This window comes from Corvus hawaiiensis, chromosome 41, assembly GCF_020740725.1.
Source record: "Corvus hawaiiensis isolate bCorHaw1 chromosome 41, bCorHaw1.pri.cur, whole genome shotgun sequence".
NCBI lineage: Eukaryota > Metazoa > Chordata > Aves > Passeriformes > Corvidae > Corvus > Corvus hawaiiensis.
This window is the reverse complement of record NC_063253.1, coordinates 46,356-67,965: the sequence shown is the minus strand read 5'-3', so window position 1 is coordinate 67,965 and position 21,610 is coordinate 46,356. Positions and strand designations below refer to the sequence as shown.

Genomic DNA, 21,610 nt, shown 5'->3' with positions numbered 1-21,610 from the left:
CGGCCTGGATTTGCCTCAGGACTGGGATCAGAGGCAAATCCTGGCCTGGATTTCACTCAGGATCAACCTCGGCCCCAAATCCCGGCCTGGATTCCATCCAGGATCAGGATCAGCCCCAAATCCCGGCCCCAAATCACCCCTGGATCAACCTCAGCCCCAAATCCCGGCCCAGATTCCATCCAGGATCAGGATCAACCCCAAATCCTGACCCCAAATCACCCCTGGATTAATCTCAGCCCCAAATCCCGGCCCGGATTCCCTCCAGGATCAGGATCAACCCCAAATCCCAGCCTGGATTCTCTCCAGGATCAACCTCGGCCCCAAATCCCAGCCCAGATTCCATCCAGGATCAGGATCAACCCCAAATCCCAACCCCAAATCACCCCCGGATCAACCTCGGCCCCAAATCCTGGCCCGGATTCCATCCAGGATCAACCTCAGCCCCAAATCCCGGCCCGGATTCCCTCCAGGATCAGGATCAACCCCCAAATCCCGGCCCGGATTCCCTCCAGGATTGCGATCAGCCCCAAATCCCAACCCCAAATCACCCCTGGATTAATCGCAGCCCCAAATCCTGGCCCAGATTCCATCCAGGATCAACCTCAGCCCCAAATCCTGACCCCAAATCCCCCCTTGCATCAACCTCAGCCCCAAATCCCGGCCCGGATTCCATCCAGGATCAGGATCAACCCCAAATCCTGGCCCGGACTCCATCCAGGATCAACCTCAGCCCCAAATCCCGGCCCGGATTCCCTCCAGGATTGTGATCAGCCCCAAATCCCGGCCCGGATTCCCTCCAGGATCGAGATCAGCCCCAAATCCCGGCCCGGATTCCCTCCAGGATCAACCCCAAATCCCGGCCCGGATTCCATCCAGGATCAACCTCAGCCCCAAATCCTGACCCCAAATCCCCCCTGCATCAACCTCAGCCCCAAATCCCCGGCCCGGATTCCATCCAGGATCAACCTCAGCCCCAAATCCTGACCCCAAATCCCCCCAGGATTGCGATCAGCCCCAAATCCCAACCCCAAATCACCCCTGGATTAATCGCAGCCCCAAATCCCGGCCCGGATTCCATCCAGGATCAACCTCAACCCCAAATCCTGACCCCAAATTCACCCCCGGATTAATCTCAGCCCCAAATCCCGGCCCGGATTCCCTCCAGGATCAGGATCAACCCCAAATCCCGGCCCGGATTCCCTCCAGGATCAGGATCAACCCCAAATCCCGGCCCGGATTCCCTCCAGGATTGCGATCAGCCCCAAATCCCGGCCCGGATTCCCTCCAGGATCAGGATCAACCCCAAATCCTGGCCCGGATTCCCTCCAGGATCAGGATCAACCCCAAATCCCGGCCCGGATTCCCTCCAGGATCAGGATCAACCCCAAATCCCGGCCCGGATTCCCTCCAGGATTGCGATCAGCCCCAAATCCCGGCCCGGATTCCCTCCAGGATCAGGATCAACCCCAAATCCTGGCCCGGATTCCCTCCAGGATCAGGATCAACCCCAAATCCCGGCCCGGATTCCCTCCAGGATTGCGATCAGCCCCAAATCCCGGCCCGGATTCCCTCCAGGATTGCGATCAGCCCCAAATCCCGGCCCGGATTCCCTCCAGGATCAACCCCAAATCCCGGCCCGGATTCCCTCCAGGATTGCGATCAGCCCCAAATCCCGGCCCGGATTCCCTCCAGGATTGGGATCAGCCCCAAATCCCCCCTTTCCCGCCCCCCTCACGCCCCGTCCAGCTGCCGCACCCAGGCCAGCGTGCGCTCGCGGGCCTCCTCCCAGGAGAAGAGCGGCCGGTAGCCGAAGCAGCGCTCGGCCTTGTCCGTGCGGACGGTGAAGGCCGTGCAAGCCACGGCCCAGGTGTAGGGGGTTGAGCAAGGGCGCGAAGCCGGCGCCCAGAGCCCCCAGTAGCCACCGCAGGGCCCCCGTTGAGCCGGGCCAGCATTCCCAGCAGCGCCGGCGGGATCCGGGGGCCACCGGAGCGGATCCCGGCCGGGCCCAGCAGCAGGAGGTTGAAATCCTCGTAGGGGACGCAGGGAGAGGCGTCGTAGCAGAAGAAAACCTCGCCGGCCACCGAGGCCGGGCTGCGGCGAGCGGCGCGGGCCGCCAGGACGTGCATCCAGGCCACGTTGCCTGCGGGGTTTCCGAGGGGTTTGGGGGGGGGATTTGGGGGAGATTTTGGGGAAAATGGAGGGAGGTTTTGGGGGGATTGGGGGGATTTAGAGGAGATTTGGGGGGGTTTGGGGGGATTTAGAGGGGATTTGGGGGATTTGGAGGGGATTTGGGGGGATTTGGGGGATTTTGGGGGGGATTTGGGGGATTTTGGGGGGATTTGGGGGGATTTGGGGGGGATTTGGGGGATTTTGAGGGGATTTGGGGGAATTTTGGGGGAAATTGGGGGAGCTTAAGGGGATTTTGGGGGATTTTTGGGGGGGATTTGGGGGGGATTTGGGGGATTTTGAGGGGATTTGGGGGAATTTTGGGGGAAATTGGGGGAGCTTAAGGGGATTTTGGGGAATTTGGGGGGCTATGGGGGATTTTTGGGGATTTGGGGGGTTTTGGGGGGATTTGAGGGGGTTGGGGGGGATTTGGGGGGGATTTGGGGGATTTTGGGGGATTTAGGGGATTTTGGGGGGGATTTTGGGGGATTTTGAGGGGAAATTGGGGGAGCTTAAGGGGATTTTGGGGGGATATGGGGGATTTTAGGGGATTTGGGGGGTTTTGGGGGGATTTGAGGGGGGTTGGGGGGGATTTTGGGGGGATTTGGGGGATTTTGGGGGATTTAGGGGATTTGGGGGGGGATTTTGGGGGATTTTGAGGGGATTTGAGGGGATTTGGGGGGATTTGGGGGGCATTTGGGGGGTTTTGGGGGGTTTGGGGGGCATTTAGGAGATTTTGGGCAGATTTGGGGGCTTTGGGTTATTTCGGGGGGATTTTGAGGGGATTTGGGGGGATTTGGGGAATTTGGGGGGCATTTGGGGGGTTTTGGGGGCATTTAGGAGATTTTGGGCGGATTTGGGGGGGATTTGGGGGTTTTGGGTTATTTCGGGGGGATTTTGAGGGATTTTGGGGGGATTTGGGGGGATTTCGGGGATTTTTGGGAAGAATCAGAGGGCTTTGGGGAGATTTGGGGGGAATTTTGGGTGATTTTGGGGTGGTTTTGGGGGGGATTTTGGGGGGATTTTGGGGGGATTTTTTGGAGATTTTGGGGTGATTTTGGGGGGATTTTTGGGGTGATTTGGGGTGATTTTGGGGAGATTTGGGGGGGGATTTTTGGGGAGATTTTGGGAAAAATCAAGGGGCATTTTGGGGAGGATGGGAGGGATTTTGGGGTGATTTTGGGGAGATTTTGGGGGGATTTTTGGGGTGATTTTGGGGGGATTTTTGGGGGGATTTGGGGTGATTTTGTGGGGATTTTGGGGGGATTTTTGGGGGGATTTTGGGAAAAATCAAGGGGCATTTTGGGGAGGATGGGAGGGATTTTGGGGTGATTTTGGGGGTGATTTTGGGGAGATTTTGGGGGGATTTTTGGGGGGATTTTGGGGGGGATTTGGGGTGATTTTGGGGGGATTTTGGGGGATTTTTGGGGGGATTTTGGGAAAAATCAAGGGGCATTTTGGGGAGGATGGGAGGGATTTTGGGGTGATTTTGGGGTGATTTTGGGGAGATTTTGGGGGGGATTTTTGGGGGTGATTTTGGGGGGATTTTTGGGGGGATTTGGGGTGATTTTGTGGGGATTTTGGGGGGATTTTTGGGGGGATTTTGGGAAAAATCAAGGGGCATTTTGGGGGAGGATGGGAGGGATTTTGGGGTGATTTTGGGGGGATTTTTTGGAGATTTTGGGGGGATTTTGGGAGGATTTTGGGGGGATTTTTGGGGTGATTTGGGGTGATTTTGGGGGGATTTTGGGGGGGGATTTTTGAGGAGATTTTGGGAAAAATCAAGGGGCATTTTGGGGAGGATGGGAGGGATTTTGGGGTGATTTTGGGGTGATTTTGGGGAGATTTTGGGGGATTTTTGGGGGTGATTTGTGGGGATTTTGGGGGGGATTTTTGGGGGGCATTTTGGGGAGGATGGGAGGGATTTGAGGGGGATTTGGGGGGGATTTTTCCCCCAGGTGCATCCCCTCACCTGCGTAGACCCTCCCGTGCTCGGCGTGCGGGGGGAGGGTCCGGGGCACCCACCCCCCCAGGCCCTTCCCCCGCCGGTAGAAGAGCTCCAGGAGCGGGTGGCGCTCCCCGAAAATCCCGGTGGGGCGCAGGGACAGCGTCACCAAACGGCCGCCGCCGGCCACCTGCGGGAGCCCGGAATTCCGGGGGTTCCACCCGAAATCCCAGGGATTCCACCCCAAAATCCCGGAGATTCTACCCAAAACCCCGAGGGTTCCACCCGAAATCCCAGGGATTCCACCCCAATATCCTGGGGGTTGTACCCGAAATCCCGGGGATTCAGCCCAAAATCCCAGAGATTCAGCCCAAAATCCCAGAGATTCAGCCCAAAATCCCAAGGATTCCACCCAAAATCCCGAGAATGCCACCCAAAATCCCGGGAATTGCCCCCAAAATCCCCCCAAAATTCCCAAAACCCCCCCAGGACCCCAACCCCTCCCAAAATCCCACCTGGGACCCCTTGAATCCCCCTAAAATCCCCAAATCCCTCAAAATCCCCAAATCCTCCCCAAAATCCCCCCCCAGGACTCCCCAAAATTCCCAAATCCTCCCCAAAATCCCCCCCAGGACTCCCCAAAATTCCCAAATCCTCCCAAAATCCCCCCCCGGGACCCCCCAAAATCCCCAAATCCTCCCCAAAATCCCCCCCAGGACCCCCCAAAATCCCCAAAATCCTCCCCAAACCCCCCAAAATCCTCCCCAAAATCCCCAAGTCCTCCCCAAAATCCCCCCCAGGACCCCCCAAAATCCCCAAATCTCTCCCCAAAATCCTCCCCAGGACCCCCCAAAATCCCCAAATCCCCCCCAAAATCCCCCCAAAACCCCCCAAAATCCCCAAATCTTCCCCAAAATCCTCCCCCAGGACCCCCCAAAATCCCCAAATCCTCCCCAAAATCCCCCCCCAATCCCCTCAAAATCCCCAAATCCTCCCCAAAATCCCCCCCCAAATCCCCAAATCCTCCCCCAAATCCCCCAAAATCCCCTCAAAATCCCCAAATCCTCCCCAAAATCCCCCCAAAACCCCCCCAAATCCCCAAATCCTCCCCCAAATCCCCCCCAGGACCCCCCCAAATCCCCAAATCCTCCCCAAAATCCCCCCCCAAATCCCCAAATCCTCCCCCAAATCCCCCCCAGGACCCCCCAAAATCCCCCCAACCCCCCCCGAAATGCCCCCAAATTTTTGGGGTGCCACTCACGGGGGTCCCGTTGGCCTCCAGGACGAGGCGCTCGGCCTGGGCCTTGCTCAGGGGGTACGGCTCCGAGTGGCGCGTGGGGTACGGGGAGTCCTCGTCCCCCCTGCGACCCCAAAACCCGCAGGGGGGGACCCCAAAATTTGGGGGATCCCGAAATTGTCCCGAAGAGCCCGAAATTCCCACGAAATTGCCCCAAAATCCCACCCCAAAACCTCCCCGGATTCCTCAGTTTCGGGGATTTGGGGAGCCCAAATTCACCACGGGGAGCTCGAAATCCTCAGGGGGGGGACCCCAAAATTTGGGGGGTCCCGAAATTGCCCCGAAGAGCCCGAAATTCCACCCAAATTCCCCCAAAATTCCACCAAAACCGCTCCAGAAATGCCTCAAAATCCCGCCCCCCCCCCCCCCCCCCAAACCTCCCAGAATTCCCCAATTTTGGGGATTTGGGGACCCCAAATTCACCACGGGGACCCCCGAAATCCAGGGAAACCCCCCCAGAATTCTCCCCCAAATCTGAGGGAATTCCCCCCCCCCCCCCAAAAAATCCCGAAATAGCCACAAAAAATAAAAAAATCCCCCCAAAATCCACCAAAATTCCCCCCAAAAAAATCCCCCCCAAAAACCCCCCAAAATCCAAAAAAAATCCCCCCAAAATCCCCCAAAATTCCCCCAAAAAAATCCCCCCCCAAAATTCCCAAAAATCGCCCCAAAATCCCAAAAAAATCCCCCCAAAATCCCTCCAAAATTCCCCAAAATTCCCCCCAAAAAATCCCCCCAAAAATTCCCAAAATTCCCAAAAAATCCCCCCAAAATCCCTCCAAAATTCCCCAAAAATCCCCCCAAAAATCAAAAAAAAAAAAACAACCCAAAAACCCCCAAATTTTCCCCCAAAATCCCCCAAAATCCCCCCTAAAACCTCCCGAAATTTCCCCATTTCCAGGGTGATTTGGGGGTGATTTTGGGGTGATTTTGGGGTGTTTTGGGGTCAGGAGCTCCCGAGAGGATTTGGGGGGGGGGTTGGGATTATTTTTGGGGTGTTTTGGGGTTTTGGGTTTTTTGGGGGGATTTTTGGGGGGTTTGTTTGGGGTTTTTTTTGGGTTTTGGTTTTTTTTTTTTTTTATTTTTTGGGGGGATTTTTTTGGGTTTTTGGGGGGTTTTTTTGGGTTTTTTTTTTGGTTTTTGGGAGGATTTTTTTTGGGGGGGGGTCTTTTGGGGGTTTTTTTGCGGGATTTTTTGGGGGATGTTTGGGGATTTTTTTTGGGTTTTGGGGGTTTTTTTGGGGTTTTGGGGGGGGATTTTTTTGGGATTTTTTTTGGTTTTTTTGGGGTTTTTGGGGGGGGGATTTTTTTTGGGGATTTTTTTGAGGTTTTTGGGGGGATTTTTTTGGGATTTTTTTGGAGTTTTTTTTGGTTTTTTGGGGGTTTTTTGGGGGGGATTTTTTTGGGGATTTTTTTGGGGTTTTGGAGAGGGATTTTTTTGGGATTTTTTTGGAGTTTTTTTGGTTTTTTTGGGGTTTTTGGGGGGGATTTTTTTGGGGTTTTTGGGGGGGATTTTTTTGGGATTTTTTTTTTGGTTTTGGGGGATTTTTTGAGGTATTTTGGGGGATTTTGGGGGTGCCGACTTCATTTTTGGGGTGACTTTGCGGGTTTTTGGGGGGCCCCGGGGGGTTTTTGGGGGTCCTGGGGGGTTTTTGGGGGCGCCGAGTCCATTTTTGGGGTGATTTCGGGCATTTTTGGGGTCGGTACCTGACAAAAGGGTCCCCGCGGGTGTTGGGCCCTACGACCTCCATGCTGCTGGTGTAGATGAGGATTGGGACCCCCCAGGCCTGGCACCCCCTGATCACGTTCTTGGTACCTGAGAAGAGCCCCAAAAATACCCCAAATGATCCCAAAAATACCCCAAATGACGATCCCAAAAATGACCCCAAATGATCCCAAAAATACCCCAAATAATGATCCCAAAAATGACCCCAAATGATCCCAAAAATACCCCAAATGACCCCAAAAATACCCCAAATGACCCCAAAAATACCCCAAATAATGATCCCAAAAATGACCCCAAATGACCCCAAAAATACCCCAAATAATGATCCCAAAAATGACCCCAAATGACCCCAAAAATACCCCAATGATCCCAAAAATGACCCCAAATGATCCCAAAAATACCCCCAAATAATGATCCCAAAAATGACCCCAAATAACCCCAAAAATACCCCAAACAATGATCCCAAAAATGACCCCAAATGACCCCAAAAATACCCCAAATGACGATCCCAAAAATGACCCCAAATGATCCCAAAAATACCCCAAATGACCCCAAAAATGACCCCAAATAATGATCCCAAAAATACCCCAAATGATCCCAAAAATACCCAAATAATGACCCCAAAAATACCCCCAAATGACCCCAAAAATACCCCAAACAATGATCCCAAAAATGACCCCAAATAATGATCCCAAAAATACCCAAATAATGACCCCAAAAATACCCCAAATGACCCCAAAAATACCCCAAATGACCCCAAAAATACCCCAAACAATGATCCCAAAAATGACCCCAAATAACCCCAAAAATACCCCAAATGACGATCCCAAAAATGACCCCAAATGATCCCAAAAATACCCCAAATGACCCCAAAAATACCCCAAATAATGATCCCAAAAATACCCCAAATGATCCCAAAAATACCCAAATAATGACCCCAAAAATACCCCAAATGACCCCAAAAATACCCCAAATGACCCCAAAAATACCCCAAACAATGATCCCAAAAATGACCCCAAATAACCCCAAAAATACCCCAAATGACCATCCCAAAAATGACCCCAAATGATCCCAAAAATACCCCAAATGACCCCAAAAATACCCCAAATAATGATCCCAAAAATACCCCAAATGATCCCAAAAATACCCAAATAATGACCCCCAAAATACCCCAAATGACCCCAAAAATACCCCAAATGACGATCCCAAAAATGCCCCAAATGACCCCAAAAATAACCCCAAACAATGACCCCAAAAATGACCCCAAATAATGATCCCAAAAATACCCCAAATGATCCCAAAAATACCCCAAATGACCCCAAAAATGCCCCAAATGACCCCAAAAATGACCCCAAAACCCACCCGGAAAAATCCCGACCCCCAAAGCCCCAAAATCCCCCCCAAAATTGTCCAAAATCCTCCCAAAAATCCCGACCCCAAAATGCTCCCAAAAAGAGCCTCAGAGCCCCAAAATCCCCTCCCCCAGTCCATCCCAGTCCCTTCCCAGTTTGTCCCAGTGCCCCCCAGTCCCCTCCAGTCCATCCCAGTCCCTTCCCAGTTTGTCCCAGTCCATCCCAGTCCCATCCCAGTCCCTCCCAGTTTGTCCCAGTGCCCCCCAGTCCCCTCCCAGTCCATCCCAGTCCCATCCCAGTCCCTCCCAGTTTGTCCCAGTGCCCCCCAGTCCCTTCCCAGTCCATCCCAGTACCCCCCCAAACCCCTCCCAGTCCCTCCCAGTCTCCTCCAGACCCCCCAAATCCACCCCAATCCTCTCCCAGTCCTTCCCAGTCACCCCCAGTTTATCCCAATCCCCCAGTCCCTTCCAGTTTGTCCCAGTCCCTCCCAGTCCATCCCAGTCCCTCCCAGTCCTTCACAGTCCATCCCAGTGCCCCCCAATCCCTTCCCAGTCCCTCCCAGTCCATCCCAGTCCCTCCCACTCCATCCCAGTCCCTTCCCAGTCCATCCCAGTGCCTCCCCAATCCCCTCCCAGTCCCCTCCCAGTCCCTCCCAGTCCCCTCCCAGTGCCCTCCCAGTGCCTCCCAGTTTATCCCAATTCCCTCCCACTTTGTCCCAGTTTGTCCCAGTCCACTCCCAGTCCCTCCCAGTTTATACCAATCCACTCCCAGTCCATCCCAGTCCCTCCCAGTCCATCCCAGTCCCTCACAGTCCCCTCCCAGTCCCTCCCAGTCCCTCCCAGTCCACTCCCAGTCCCTCCCAGTCCATCCCAGTGCCCCCCAATCCCCTCCCAGTCCCTCCCAGTCCATCCCAGTGCCCCCCAGTGCCCTCCCAGTCCCTCCCAGTCCATCCCAGTCCCTCCCAATCCCTTCCCAGTCCCTCCCAGTCCATCCCAGTCCATCCCAGTCCACTCCCAGTCCCTCCCAGTCCATCCCAGTCCCTCCCAGTCCACTCCCAGTCCCTCCCAGTCCCTCCCAGTCCATCCCAGTGCCCCCCAATCCCCTCCCAGTCCCTCCCAGTCCATCCCAGTGCCCCCCAGTGCCCTCCCAGTCCATCCCAGTCCCTCCCAATCCCTTCCCAGTCCCTCCCAGTCCCTCCCAGTCCATCCCAGTCCATCCCAGTCCTCTCCAGATCCCCCAAATCCATCCCCAATCCCCTCCCAGTCCATCCCAGTCCCCCGCAATCCCCTCCCAGTCCATCCCAGTTCCCTCCCAATCCCCTCCCAGTCCCTCCCAGTGCCTCCCAGTTTACCCAGCACGTTGACCCTGGCGATGGCCTCGGGGCTGCTGCGGCCCCAGACGTCCACGAGGGAGGCGGCGTGGAACACGACGGCGGCTCCGGCCAGCGCCGCCCGCAGCGCGCCCAGGTCGCCCACATCGCCCCGGAGCAGCCGCACCCGCGAGCCTGGGGGCACAGCGGGGTCACCCCCAAAATCCCGGGAAACGGCCCCAAAAAATCCCGGGAAAACGGCCCCCAAAAAATCCCGGGAAAACAGCCCCAAAAAACCCCGGGAAACGGCCCCAAAAAATCCCGGGAAACGGCCCCAAAAAACCCCGGGAAACGGCCCCAAAATCCCGGGAAATGGCCCCAAAAACCCCGGGAAACAGCCCCAGAAACCCCGGAAATGGCCCCCAAAACCTGGCTGGAAATGGCCCCAAAATCCCGGGAAACGGTCCCAAAAAACCCCGGGAAACGGCCCCAAAAACCCAGCTGGAAATGGCCCCAAAAATCCCCAGGAAACGGCCCCAAAAATCCCGGGAAACGGCCCCAAAAAACCCCGGGAAACGGCCCCAAAATCCCGGGAAACGGCCCCAAAAAACCCCGGAAAACGGCCCCCAAAATCCCGGGAAACGGCCCCAAAAACCCCCGGGAAACGGCCCCAAAAAACCCCCGGGAAAACGGTCCCAAAAAAACCCGGGAAAACGGTCCCAAAAAAAACCCGGGAAACGGCCCCAAAAACCCAGCTGGAAATGGCCCCAAAAATCCCCAGGAAACGGCCCCAAAAATCCTGGGAAACGGCCCCAAAACCCCGGGAAACGGCCCCAAAAAACCCCGGGAAACGGCCCCAAAATCCCGGGAAACGGCCCCAAAAAACCCCGGGAAACGGCCCCAAAAAACCCCGGGAAACGGCCCCAAAATCCCGGGAAACGGCCCCAAAAATCCCCTGGGAAACGGCCCCAAAAATCCCGGGAAATGGCCCCAAAAAACCCCGGGAAACGGCCCCAAAATCCCGGGAAACGGCCCCAAAAAACCCCGGGAAACGGCCCCAAAAAACCCCGGGAAAACGGCCCCAAAATCCCGGGAAACGGCCCCAAAAAACCCCGGGAAACGGCCCCAAAATCCCGGGAAACAGCCCCAAAATCCCGGGAAACGGCCCCAAAAAACCCCGGAAACGGCCCCAAAAATCCCCTGGGAAACGGCCCCAAAATCCCGGGAAACGGCCCCAAAAAACCCTGGAAACGGCCCCAAAAATCCCCTGGGAAACGGCCCCAAAAAATCCCGGGAAACGGCCCCAAAAAAAACCCGGGAAACGGCCCCAAAAACCTGGCTGGAAATGGCCCCAAAATCCCGGGAAACGGCCCCAAAATCCCGGGAAACGGCCCCAAAAACCCCGGGAAACGGCCCCAAAATCCTGGGAAACGGCCCCAAAAACCCCGGGACACGGCCCCAAAAAACCCCGGGAAACGGCCCCAAAACCCCGGGAAACGGCCCCAAAAACCCCGGGACACGGCCCCAGAAACCCCGGAAATGGCCCCCAAAACCTGGCTGGAAATGGCCCCAAAATCCCGGGAAACGGTCCCAAAATCCCGGGAAACGGCCCCAAAAACCCCCGGGAAACGGCCCCAAAAAACCCCCGGGAAAACGGTCCCAAAAAAACCCGGGAAAACGGTCCCAAAAAAAACCCGGGAAACGGCCCCAAAAACCCAGCTGGAAATGGCCCCAAAAATCCCCAGGAAACGGCCCCAAAAATCCCGGGAAACGGCCCCAAAACTCCGGGAAACGGCCCCAAAAAACCCCGGGAAAACGGCCCCAAAATCCCGGGAAACGGCCCCAAAAAACCCCGGGAAACGGCCCCAAAAAACCCCGGGAAACGGCCCCAAAATCCCGGGAAACGGCCCCAAAAATCCCCTGGGAAACGGCCCCAAAATCCCGGGAAATGGCCCCAAAAAAACCCCGGAAATGGCCCCGGGAAACAGCCCCAAAATCCCGGGAAACGGCCCCAAAAAACCCCGGGAAACGGCCCCCAAAATCCCAGGAAACGGCCCCAAAAAATTCCGGGAATTTGGGGAATTTTGGGAATTCCGGGAATTCCGGGGCTCACGGTGCCCCTCCAACCCCCCCAGAACAGCCCCAAATTTCAGGAATTCTGGGGAATTTTGGGGAATTCCGTGAATTTTTGGGAATTCCGTGAATTTCGGGAATTTTGGGAATTCCAGGAATTTTGGGGAATTTGGGGAATTCCAGGAATTCCGGGGCTCACGGTGCCCCTCCAACCCCCACCAGAACAGCCCCAAATCTCAGGAATTCCAGGGAATTTTGGGGAATTCTGTGAATTTTGGGAATTTTGGGAATGCCAGGAATTCCGCGGAATTTTGGGAATTTTGGGGAATTCTGTGAATTTCAAGAATTTGGGAAATTCTGTGAATTTTGGGGAATTTTGGGAATCTGGGAAATCCGGGCTCACGGTGCCCCTCCAACCCCACCAGAACAGCCCCAAATTTCAGGAATTCCGGGGAATTTTGGGGAAATTTTGGGGAATTTTGGGAATTCCGTGAATTTCGGGAATTTGGGGAATTTCGGTAATTCTGGGGAATTTTTGGGGATTCTGGGAATTTGGGGAATTTGGGGAATTTGGGGAATTCCGGGGCTCACGGTGCCCCTCCAACCCCCCCCCCCCCCCCCAGAACAGCCCCAAATCTCAGGAATTCCGGGGAATTTTGATGAATTTTCAGGAACGTTGGGGAATTCCGTGAATTCGGGGAAATGTGGGGAATTTCAGGAATTTTGGGAATTTGGGGAATTTTAGGGAATTCCGGGCTCACGGTGGCGCTCCGGGATCGCGGCCGGGTCCGGGCGGACGTCGAGGACGCGAAGCTCCCGAAGCTCCGGCTCCCGATCCAGGAGCAGCCGCGCCAGGTGGGAGCCCAGGAAACCGGAACCCGCCGGTAACCCACGGCAACCAGGCCCTGGGGACAAACTGGGAGTACTGGGACTGAACTGGGACTGAACTGGGATTGAACTGGGATTGAACTGGGAGCACTGGGACTGAACTGGGATTGAACTGGGACTGAACTGGGACTGAACTGGGACTGAACTGGGATTGAACTGGGAGCACTGGGAGCCGCTCCAGCAGCAGCCGCGCCAGGTGGGAGCCCAGGAAACCGGAACCGCCGGCAACCACGGCAACCAGGCCCTGGGGACAAACTGGGAGTACTGGGACTGAACTGGGATTGAACTGGGATTGAACTGGGATTGAACTGGGACTGAACTGGGATTGAACTGGGAGCACTGGGATTGAACTGGGATTGAACTGGGATTGAACTGGGACTGAACTGGGACTGAACTGGGACTGAACTGGGGCTGAACTGGGATTGAACTGGGACTGAACTGGGATTGAACTGGGAGCACTGGGAGCTGCTCCAGCAGCAGCCGCGCCAGGTGGGAGCCCAGGAAACCGGAACCGCCGGTAACCACGGCAACCAGGCCCTGGGGACAAACTGGGAGTACTGGGACTGAACTGGGACTGAACTGGGATTGAACTGGGAGCACTGGGATTGAACTGGGATTGAACTGGGATTGAACTGGGACTGAACTGGGACTGAACTGGGATTGAACTGGGATTGAACTGGGATTGAACTGGGAGCACTGGGAGCCGCTCCAGCAGCAGCCGCGCCAGGTGGGAGCCCAGGAAACCGGAACCGCCGGTAACCACGGCAACCAGGCCCTGGGGACAAACTGGGAGTACTGGGACTGAACTGGGATTGAACTGGGATTGAACTGGGACTGAACTGGGATTGAACTGGGAGCACTGGGAGCCGCTCCAGCAGCAGCCGCGCCAGGTGGGAGCCCAGGAAACCGGAACCGCCGGTAACCACGGCAACCAGGCCCTGGGGACAAACTGGGAGTACTGGGACTGAACTGGGACTGAACTGGGATTGAACTGGGACTGAACTGGGATTGAACTGGGAGCACTGGGATTGAACTGGGATTGAACTGGGATTGAACTGGGACTGAACTGGGACTGAACTGGGATTGAACTGGGATTGAACTGGGAGCACTGGGATTGAACTGGGACTGAACTGGGATTGAACTGGGACTGAACTGGGACTGAACTGGGATTGAACTGGGACTGAACTGGGATTGAACTGGGAGCACTGGGAGCCGCTCCAGCAGCAGCCGCGCCAGGTGGGAGCCCAGGAAACCGGAACCGCCGGTAACCACGGCAACCAGGCCCTGGGGACAAACTGGGAGTACTGGGACTGAACTGGGACTGAACTGGGATTGAACTGGGATTGAACTGGGACTGAACTGGGACTGAACTGGGATTGAACTGGGAGCACTGGGATTGAACTGGGACTGAACTGGGACTGAACTGGGACTGAACTGGGGCTGAACTGGGACTGAACTGGGATTGAACTGGGAGCACTGGGAGCCGCTCCAGGAGCAGCCGCGCCAGGTGGGAGCCCAGGAAACCGGAACCGCCGGTAACCACGGCAACCAGGCCCTGGGGACAAACTGGGAGTACTGGGACTGAACTGGGACTGAACTGGGGCTGAACTGGGATTGAACTGGGACTGAACTGGGATTGAACTGGGAGCACTGGGAGCTGCTCCAGCAGCAGCCGCGCCAGGTGGGAGCCCAGGAAACCGGAACCGCCGGTAACCACGGCAACCAGGCCCTGGGGACAAACTGGGAGTACTGGGACTGAACTGGGACTGAACTGGGGCTGAACTGGGATTGAACTGGGATTCAACTGGGACTGAACTGGGACTGAACTGGGACTGAACTGGGGCTGAACTGGGATTGAACTGGGACTGAACTGGGACTGAACTGGGATTGAACTGGGAGCACTGGGATTGAACTGGGACTGAACTGGGACTGAACTGGGATTGAACTGGGACTGAACTGGGATTGAACTGGGAGCACTGGGAGCCGCTCCAGCAGCAGCCGCGCCAGGTGGGAGCCCAGGAAACGGAACCGCCGGTAACCACGGCAACCAGGCCCTGGGGACAAACTGGGAGTACTGGGACTGAACTGGGACTGAACTGGGATTGAACTGGGATTGAACTGGGACTGAACTGGGATTGAACTGGGAGCACTGGGAGCCGCTCCAGCAGCAGCCGCGCCAGGTGGGAGCCCAGGAAACCGGAACCGCCGGTAACCACGGCAACCAGGCCCTGGGGACAAACTGGGAGTACTGGGACTGAACTGGGATTGAACTGGGATTGAACTGGGATTGAACTGGGACTGAACTGGGATTGAACTGGGAGCACTGGGAGCCGATCCAGCAGCAGCCGCGCCAGGTGGGAGCCCAGGAAACCGGAACCGCCGGTAACCACGGCAACCAGGCCCTGGGGACAAACTGGGAGTACTGGGACTGAACTGGGATTGAACTGGGATTGAACTGGGATTGAACTGGGACTGAACTGGGACTGAACTGGGATTGAACTGGGAGCACTGGGAGCCGCTCCAGCAGCAGCCGCGCCAGGTGGGAGCCCAGGAAACCGGAACCGCCGGTAACCACGGCAACCAGGCCCTGGGGACAAACTGGGAGTACTGGGACTGAACTGGGACTGAACTGGGACTGAACTGGGATTGAACTGGGAGCACTGGGATTGAACTGGGATTGAACTGGGATTGAACTGGGACTGAACTGGGACTGAACTGGGATTGAACTGGGATTGAACTGGGAGCACTGGGATTGAACTGGGACTGAACTGGGATTGAACTGGGACTGAACTGGGACTGAACTGGGATTGAACTGGGATTGAACTGGGAGCACTGGGATTGAACTGGGATTGAACTGGGATTGAACTGGGACTGAACTGGGATTGAACTGGGATTGAACTGGGAGCACTGGGAGCCGCTCCAGCAGCAGCCGCGCCAGGTGGGAGCCCAGGAAACCGGAACCGCCGGTAACCACGGCAACCAGGCCCTGGGGACAAACTGGGAGTACTGGGACTGAACTGGGACTGAACTGGGACTGAACTGGGATTGAACTGGGAGCACTGGGAGCCGCTCCAGCAGCAGCCGCGCCAGGTGGGAGCCCAGGAAACCGGAACCGCCGGTAACCACGGCAACCAGGCCCTGGGGACAAACTGGGAGTACTGGGACTGAACTGGGACTGAACTGGGGCTGAACTGGGACTGAACTGGGATTCAACTGGGATTGAACTGGGACTGAACTGGGATTGAACTGGGATTGAACTGGGATTGAACTGGGATTGAACTGGGACTGAACTGGGATTGAACTGGGATTGAACTGGGAGCACTGGGAGCCGCTCCAGCAGCAGCCGCGCCAGGTGGGAGCCCAGGAAACCGGAACCGCCGGTAACCACGGCAACCAGGCCCTGGGGACAAACTGGGAGTACTGGGACTGAACTGGGACTGAACTGGGATTGAACTGGGATTGAACTGGGATTGAACTGGGACTGAACTGGGATTGAACTGGGAGCACTGGGATTGAACTGGGATTGAACTGGGATTGAACTGGGACTGAACTGGGACTGAACTGGGACTGAACTGGGATTGAACTGGGAGCACTGGGATTGAACTGGGACTGAACTGGGACTGAACTGGGATTGAACTGGGACTGAACTGGGATTGAACTGGGAGCACTGGGAGCCGCTCCAGCAGCAGCCGCGCCAGGTGGGAGCCCAGGAAACCGGAACCGCCGGTAACCACGGCAACCAGGCCCTGGGGACAAACTGGGAGTACTGGGACTGAACTGGGATTGAACTGGGATTGAACTGGGATTGAACTGGGATTGAACTGGGACTGAACTGGGATTGAACTGGGAGCACTGGGATTGAACTGGGATTGAACTGGGATTGAACTGGGACTGAACTGGGACTGAACTGGGACTGAACTGGGATTGAACTGGGAGCACTGGGATTGAACTGGGACTGAACTGGGACTGAACTGGGATTGAACTGGGACTGAACTGGGATTGAACTGGGAGCACTGGGAGCCGCTCCAGCAGCAGCCGCGCCAGGTGGGAGCCCAGGAAACCGGAACCGCCGGTAACCACGGCAACCAGGCCCTGGGGACAAACTGGGAGTACTGGGACTGAACTGGGACTGAACTGGGATTGAACTGGGAGCACTGGGATTGAACTGGGATTGAACTGGGATTGAACTGGGACTGAACTGGGACTGAACTGAGATTGAACTGGGAGCACTGGGATTGAACTGGGACTGAACTGGGATTGAACTGGGACTGAACTGGGACTGAACTGGGATTGAACTGGGAGCACTGGGATTGAACTGGGACTGAACTGGGATTGAACTGGGATTGAACTGGGACTGAACTGGGATTGAACTGGGAGCACTGGGAGCACTGGGATTGAACTGGGATTGAACTGGGATTGAACTGGGAGCACTGGGATTGAACTGGGATTGAACTGGGAGCACTGGGATTGAACTGGGACTGAACTGGGACTGAACTGGGATTGAACTGGGACTGAACTGGGATTGAACTGGGAGCACTGGGAGCCGCTCCAGCAGCAGCCGCGCCAGGTGGGAGCCCAGGAAACCGGAACCGCCGGTAACCACGGCAACCAGGCCCTGGGGACAAACTGGGAGTACTGGGACTGAACTGGGATTGAACTGGGATTGAACTGGGATTGAACTGGGACTGAACTGGGACTGAACTGGGATTGAACTGGGAGCACTGGGATTGAACTGGGACTGAACTGGGACTGAACTGGGATTGAACTGGGACTGAACTGGGATTGAACTGGGAGCACTGGGAGCCGCTCCAGCAGCAGCCGCGCCAGGTGGGAGCCCAGGAAACCGGAACCGCCGGTAACCACGGCAACCAGGCCCTGGGGACAAACTGGGAGTACTGGGACTGAACTGGGACTGAACTGGGGCTGAACTGGGATTGAACTGGGATTCAACTGGGATTGAATTGGGATTGAACTGGGAGCACTGGGATTGAACTGGGACTGAACTGGGACTGAACTGGGATTGAACTGGGACTGAACTGGGATTGAACTGGGATTGAACTGGGACTGAACTGGGATTGAACTGGGAGCACTGGGAGCTGCTCCAGCAGCAGCCGCGCCAGGTGGGAGCCCAGGAAACCGGAACCGCCGGTAACCACGGCAACCAGGCCCTGGGGACAAACTGGGAGTACTGGGACTGAACTGGGATTGAACTGGGATTGAACTGGGATTGAACTGGGACTGAACTGGGACTGAACTGGGATTGAACTGGGACTGAACTGGGACTGAACTGGGATTGAACTGGGATTGAACTGGGAGCACTGGGATTGAACTGGGACTGAACTGGGACTGAACTGGGATTGAACTGGGACTGAACTGGGATTGAACTGGGAGCACTGGGAGCCGCTCCAGCAGCAGCCGCGCCAGGTGGGAGCCCAGGAAACCGCAACCGCCGGTAACCACGGCAACCAGGCCCTGGGGACAAACTGGGAGTACTGGGACTGAACTGGGACTGAACTGGGATTGAACTGGGAGCACTGGGATTGAACTGGGATTGAACTGGGACTGAACTGGGATTGAACTGGGAGCACTGGGATTGAACTGGGATTGAACTGGGATTGAACTGGGACTGAACTGGGACTGAACTGGGATTGAACTGGGATTGAACTGGGAGCACTGGGATTGAACTGGGACTGAACTGGGACTGAACTGGGGCTGAACTGGGACTGAACTGGGATTGAACTGGGAGCACTGGGAGCCGATCCAGCAGCAGCCGCGCCAGGTGGGAGCCCAGGAAACCGGAACCGCCGGTAACCACGGCAACCAGGCCCTGGGGACAAACTGGGAGTACTGGGACTGAACTGGGATTGAACTGGGATTGAACTGGGATTGAACTGGGACTGAACTGGGACTGAACTGGGATTGAACTGGGAGCACTGGGATTGAACTGGGACTGAACTGGGACTGAACTGGGACTGAACTGGGACTGAACTGGGATTGAACTGGGAGCACTGGGATTGAACTGGGACTGAACTGGGACTGAACTGGGATTGAACTGGGATTGAACTGGGACTGAACTGGGACTGAACTGGGATTGAACTGGGAGCACTGGGAGCCGATCCAGCAGCAGCCGCGCCAGGTGGGAGCCCAGGAAACCGGAACCGCCGGTAACCACGGCAACCAGGCCCTGGGGACAAACTGGGAGTACTGGGACTGAACTGGGATTGAACTGGGATTGAACTGGGATTGAACTGGGACTGAACTGGGACTGAACTGGGATTGAACTGGGATTGAACTGGGACTGAACTGGGACTGAACTGGGATTGAACTGGGATTGAACTGGGATTGAACTGGGAGCACTGGGATTGAACTGGGACTGAACTGGGACTGAACTGGGATTGAACTGGGACTGAACTGGGATTGAACTGGGACTGAACTGGGACTGAACTGAGATTGAACTGAGAGCACTGGGATTGAACTGGGACTGAACTGGGACTGAACTGGGACTGAACTGGGGCTGAACTGGGACTGAACTGGGATTGAACTGGGAGCACTGGGAGCCGCTCCAGCAGCAGCCGCGCCAGGTGGGAGCCCAGGAAACCGGAACCGCCGGTAACCACGGCAACCAGGCCCTGGGGACAAACTGGGAGTACTGGGACTGAACTGGGACTGAACTGGGATTGAACTGGGATTGAACTGGGACTGAACTGGGATTGAACTGGGATTGAACTGGGAGCACTGGGATTGAACTGGGACTGAACTGGGACTGAACTGGGATTGAACTGGGACTGAACTGGGATTGAACTGGGACTGAACTGGGACTGAACTGGGATTGAACTGAGAGCACTGGGATTGAACTGGGACTGAACTGGGACTGAACTGGGACTGAACTGGGGCTGAACTGGGACTGAACTGGGATTGAACTGGGAGCACTGGGAGCCGCTCCAGCAGCAGCCGCGCCAGGTGGGAGCCCAGGAAACCGGAACCGCCGGTAACCACGGCAACCAGGCCCTGGGGACAAACTGGGAGTACTGGGACTGAACTGGGATTGAACTGGGATTGAACTGGGATTGAACTGGGACTGAACTGGGACTGAACTGGGATTGAACTGGGAGCACTGGGAGCCGCTCCAGCAGCAGCCGCGCCAGGTGGGAGCCCAGGAAACCGGAACCGCCGGTAACCACGGCAACCAGGCCCTGGGGACAAACTGGGAGTACTGGGACTGAACTGGGACTGAACTGGGGCTGAACTGGGACTGAACTGGGACTGAACTGGGATTGAACTGGGATTGAACTGGGACTGAACTGGGACTGAACTGGGATTGAACTGGGACTGAACTGGGATTGAACTGGGAGCACTGGGAGCCGCTCCAGCAGCAGCCGCGCCAGGTGGGAGCCCAGGAAACCGGAACCGCCGGTAACCACGGCAACCAGGCCCTGGGGACAAACTGGGAGTACTGGGACTGAACTGGGACTGAACTGGGATTGAACTGGGATTGAACTGGGATTGAACTGGGACTGAACTGGGATTGAACTGGGATTGAACTGGGACTGAACTGGGACTGAACTGGGATTGAACTGGGAGCACTGGGAGCCGATCCAGCAGCAGCCGCGCCAGGTGGGAGCCCAGGAAACCGGAACCGCCGGTAACCACGGCAACCAGGCCCTGGGGACAAACTGGGAGTACTGGGACTGAACTGGGATTGAACTGGGATTGAACTGGGATTGAACTGGGACTGAACTGGGACTGAACTGGGATTGAACTGGGAGCACTGGGAGCCGCTCCAGCAGCAGCCGCGCCAGGTGGGAGCCCAGGAAACCGGAACCGCCGGTAACCACGGCAACCAGGCCCTGGGGACAAACTGGGAGTACTGGGACTGAACTGGGACTGAACTGGGATTGAACTGGGACTGAACTGGGATTGAACTGGGAGCACTGGGAGCCGCTCCAGCAGCAGCCGCGCCAGGTGGGAGCCCAGGAAACCGGAACCGCCGGTAACCACGGCAACCAGGCCCTGGGGACAAACTGGGAGTACTGGGACTGAACTGGGATTGAACTGGGATTGAACTGGGAGCACTGGGATTGAACTGGGACTGAACTGGGATTGAACTGGGATTGAACTGGGACTGAACTGGGACTGAACTGGGATTGAACTGGGACTGAACTGGGATTGAACTGGGAGCACTGGGAGCCGCTCCAGGAGCAGCCGCGCCAGGTGGGAGCCCAGGAAACCGGAACCGCCGGTAACCACGGCAACCAGGCCCTGGGGACAAACTGGGAGTACTGGGACTGAACTGGGACTGAACTGGGATTGAACTGGGAGCACTGGGAGCCGCTCCAGCAGCAGCCGCGCCAGGTGGGAGCCCAGGAAACCGGAACCGCCGGTAACCACGGCAACCAGGCCCTGGGGACAAACTGGGAGTACTGGGACTGAACTGGGACTGAACTGGGATTGAACTGGGAGCACTGGGATTGAACTGGGACTGAACTGGGATTGAACTGGGATTGAACTGGGACTGAACTGGGATTGAACTGGGAGCACTGGGAGCACTGGGATTGAACTGGGATTGAACTGGGATTGAACTGGGAGCACTGGGATTGAACTGGGATTGAACTGGGAGCACTGGGATTGAACTGGGACTGAACTGGGACTGAACTGGGATTGAACTGGGACTGAACTGGGATTGAACTGGGAGCACTGGGATTGAACTGGGACTGAACTGGGACTGAACTGGGATTGAACTGGGACTGAACTGGGATTGAACTGGGAGTGAACTGGGATTGAACTGGGACTGAACTGGGACTGAACTGGGATTGAACTGGGACTGAACTGGGATTGAACTGGGAGCACTGGGAGCC

The 21,610-nt window shown here is 56.4% G+C and overlaps 1 protein-coding gene across 1 annotated transcript in view; it reads right to left on the bottom strand.

The window, feature by feature from the left end:
- Positions 1-679: 679 nt before the first annotated feature.
- Positions 680-21,610, bottom strand: part of LOC125319308 (3 beta-hydroxysteroid dehydrogenase type 7-like) — a 60,026-nt gene continuing 39,095 nt past the window's right edge. Inside the window, 9 exon segments of the mRNA XM_048290419.1 lie at positions 680-883; positions 1,507-1,875; positions 1,877-1,933; positions 1,935-2,140; positions 4,139-4,301; positions 5,373-5,472; positions 7,115-7,223; positions 9,837-9,989; positions 12,629-12,772. Coding sequence (XP_048146376.1) covers positions 1,732-1,875; positions 1,877-1,933; positions 1,935-2,140; positions 4,139-4,301; positions 5,373-5,472; positions 7,115-7,223; positions 9,837-9,989; positions 12,629-12,772 — 1,076 coding nt within the window. The 3' untranslated portion in view covers positions 680-883; positions 1,507-1,731.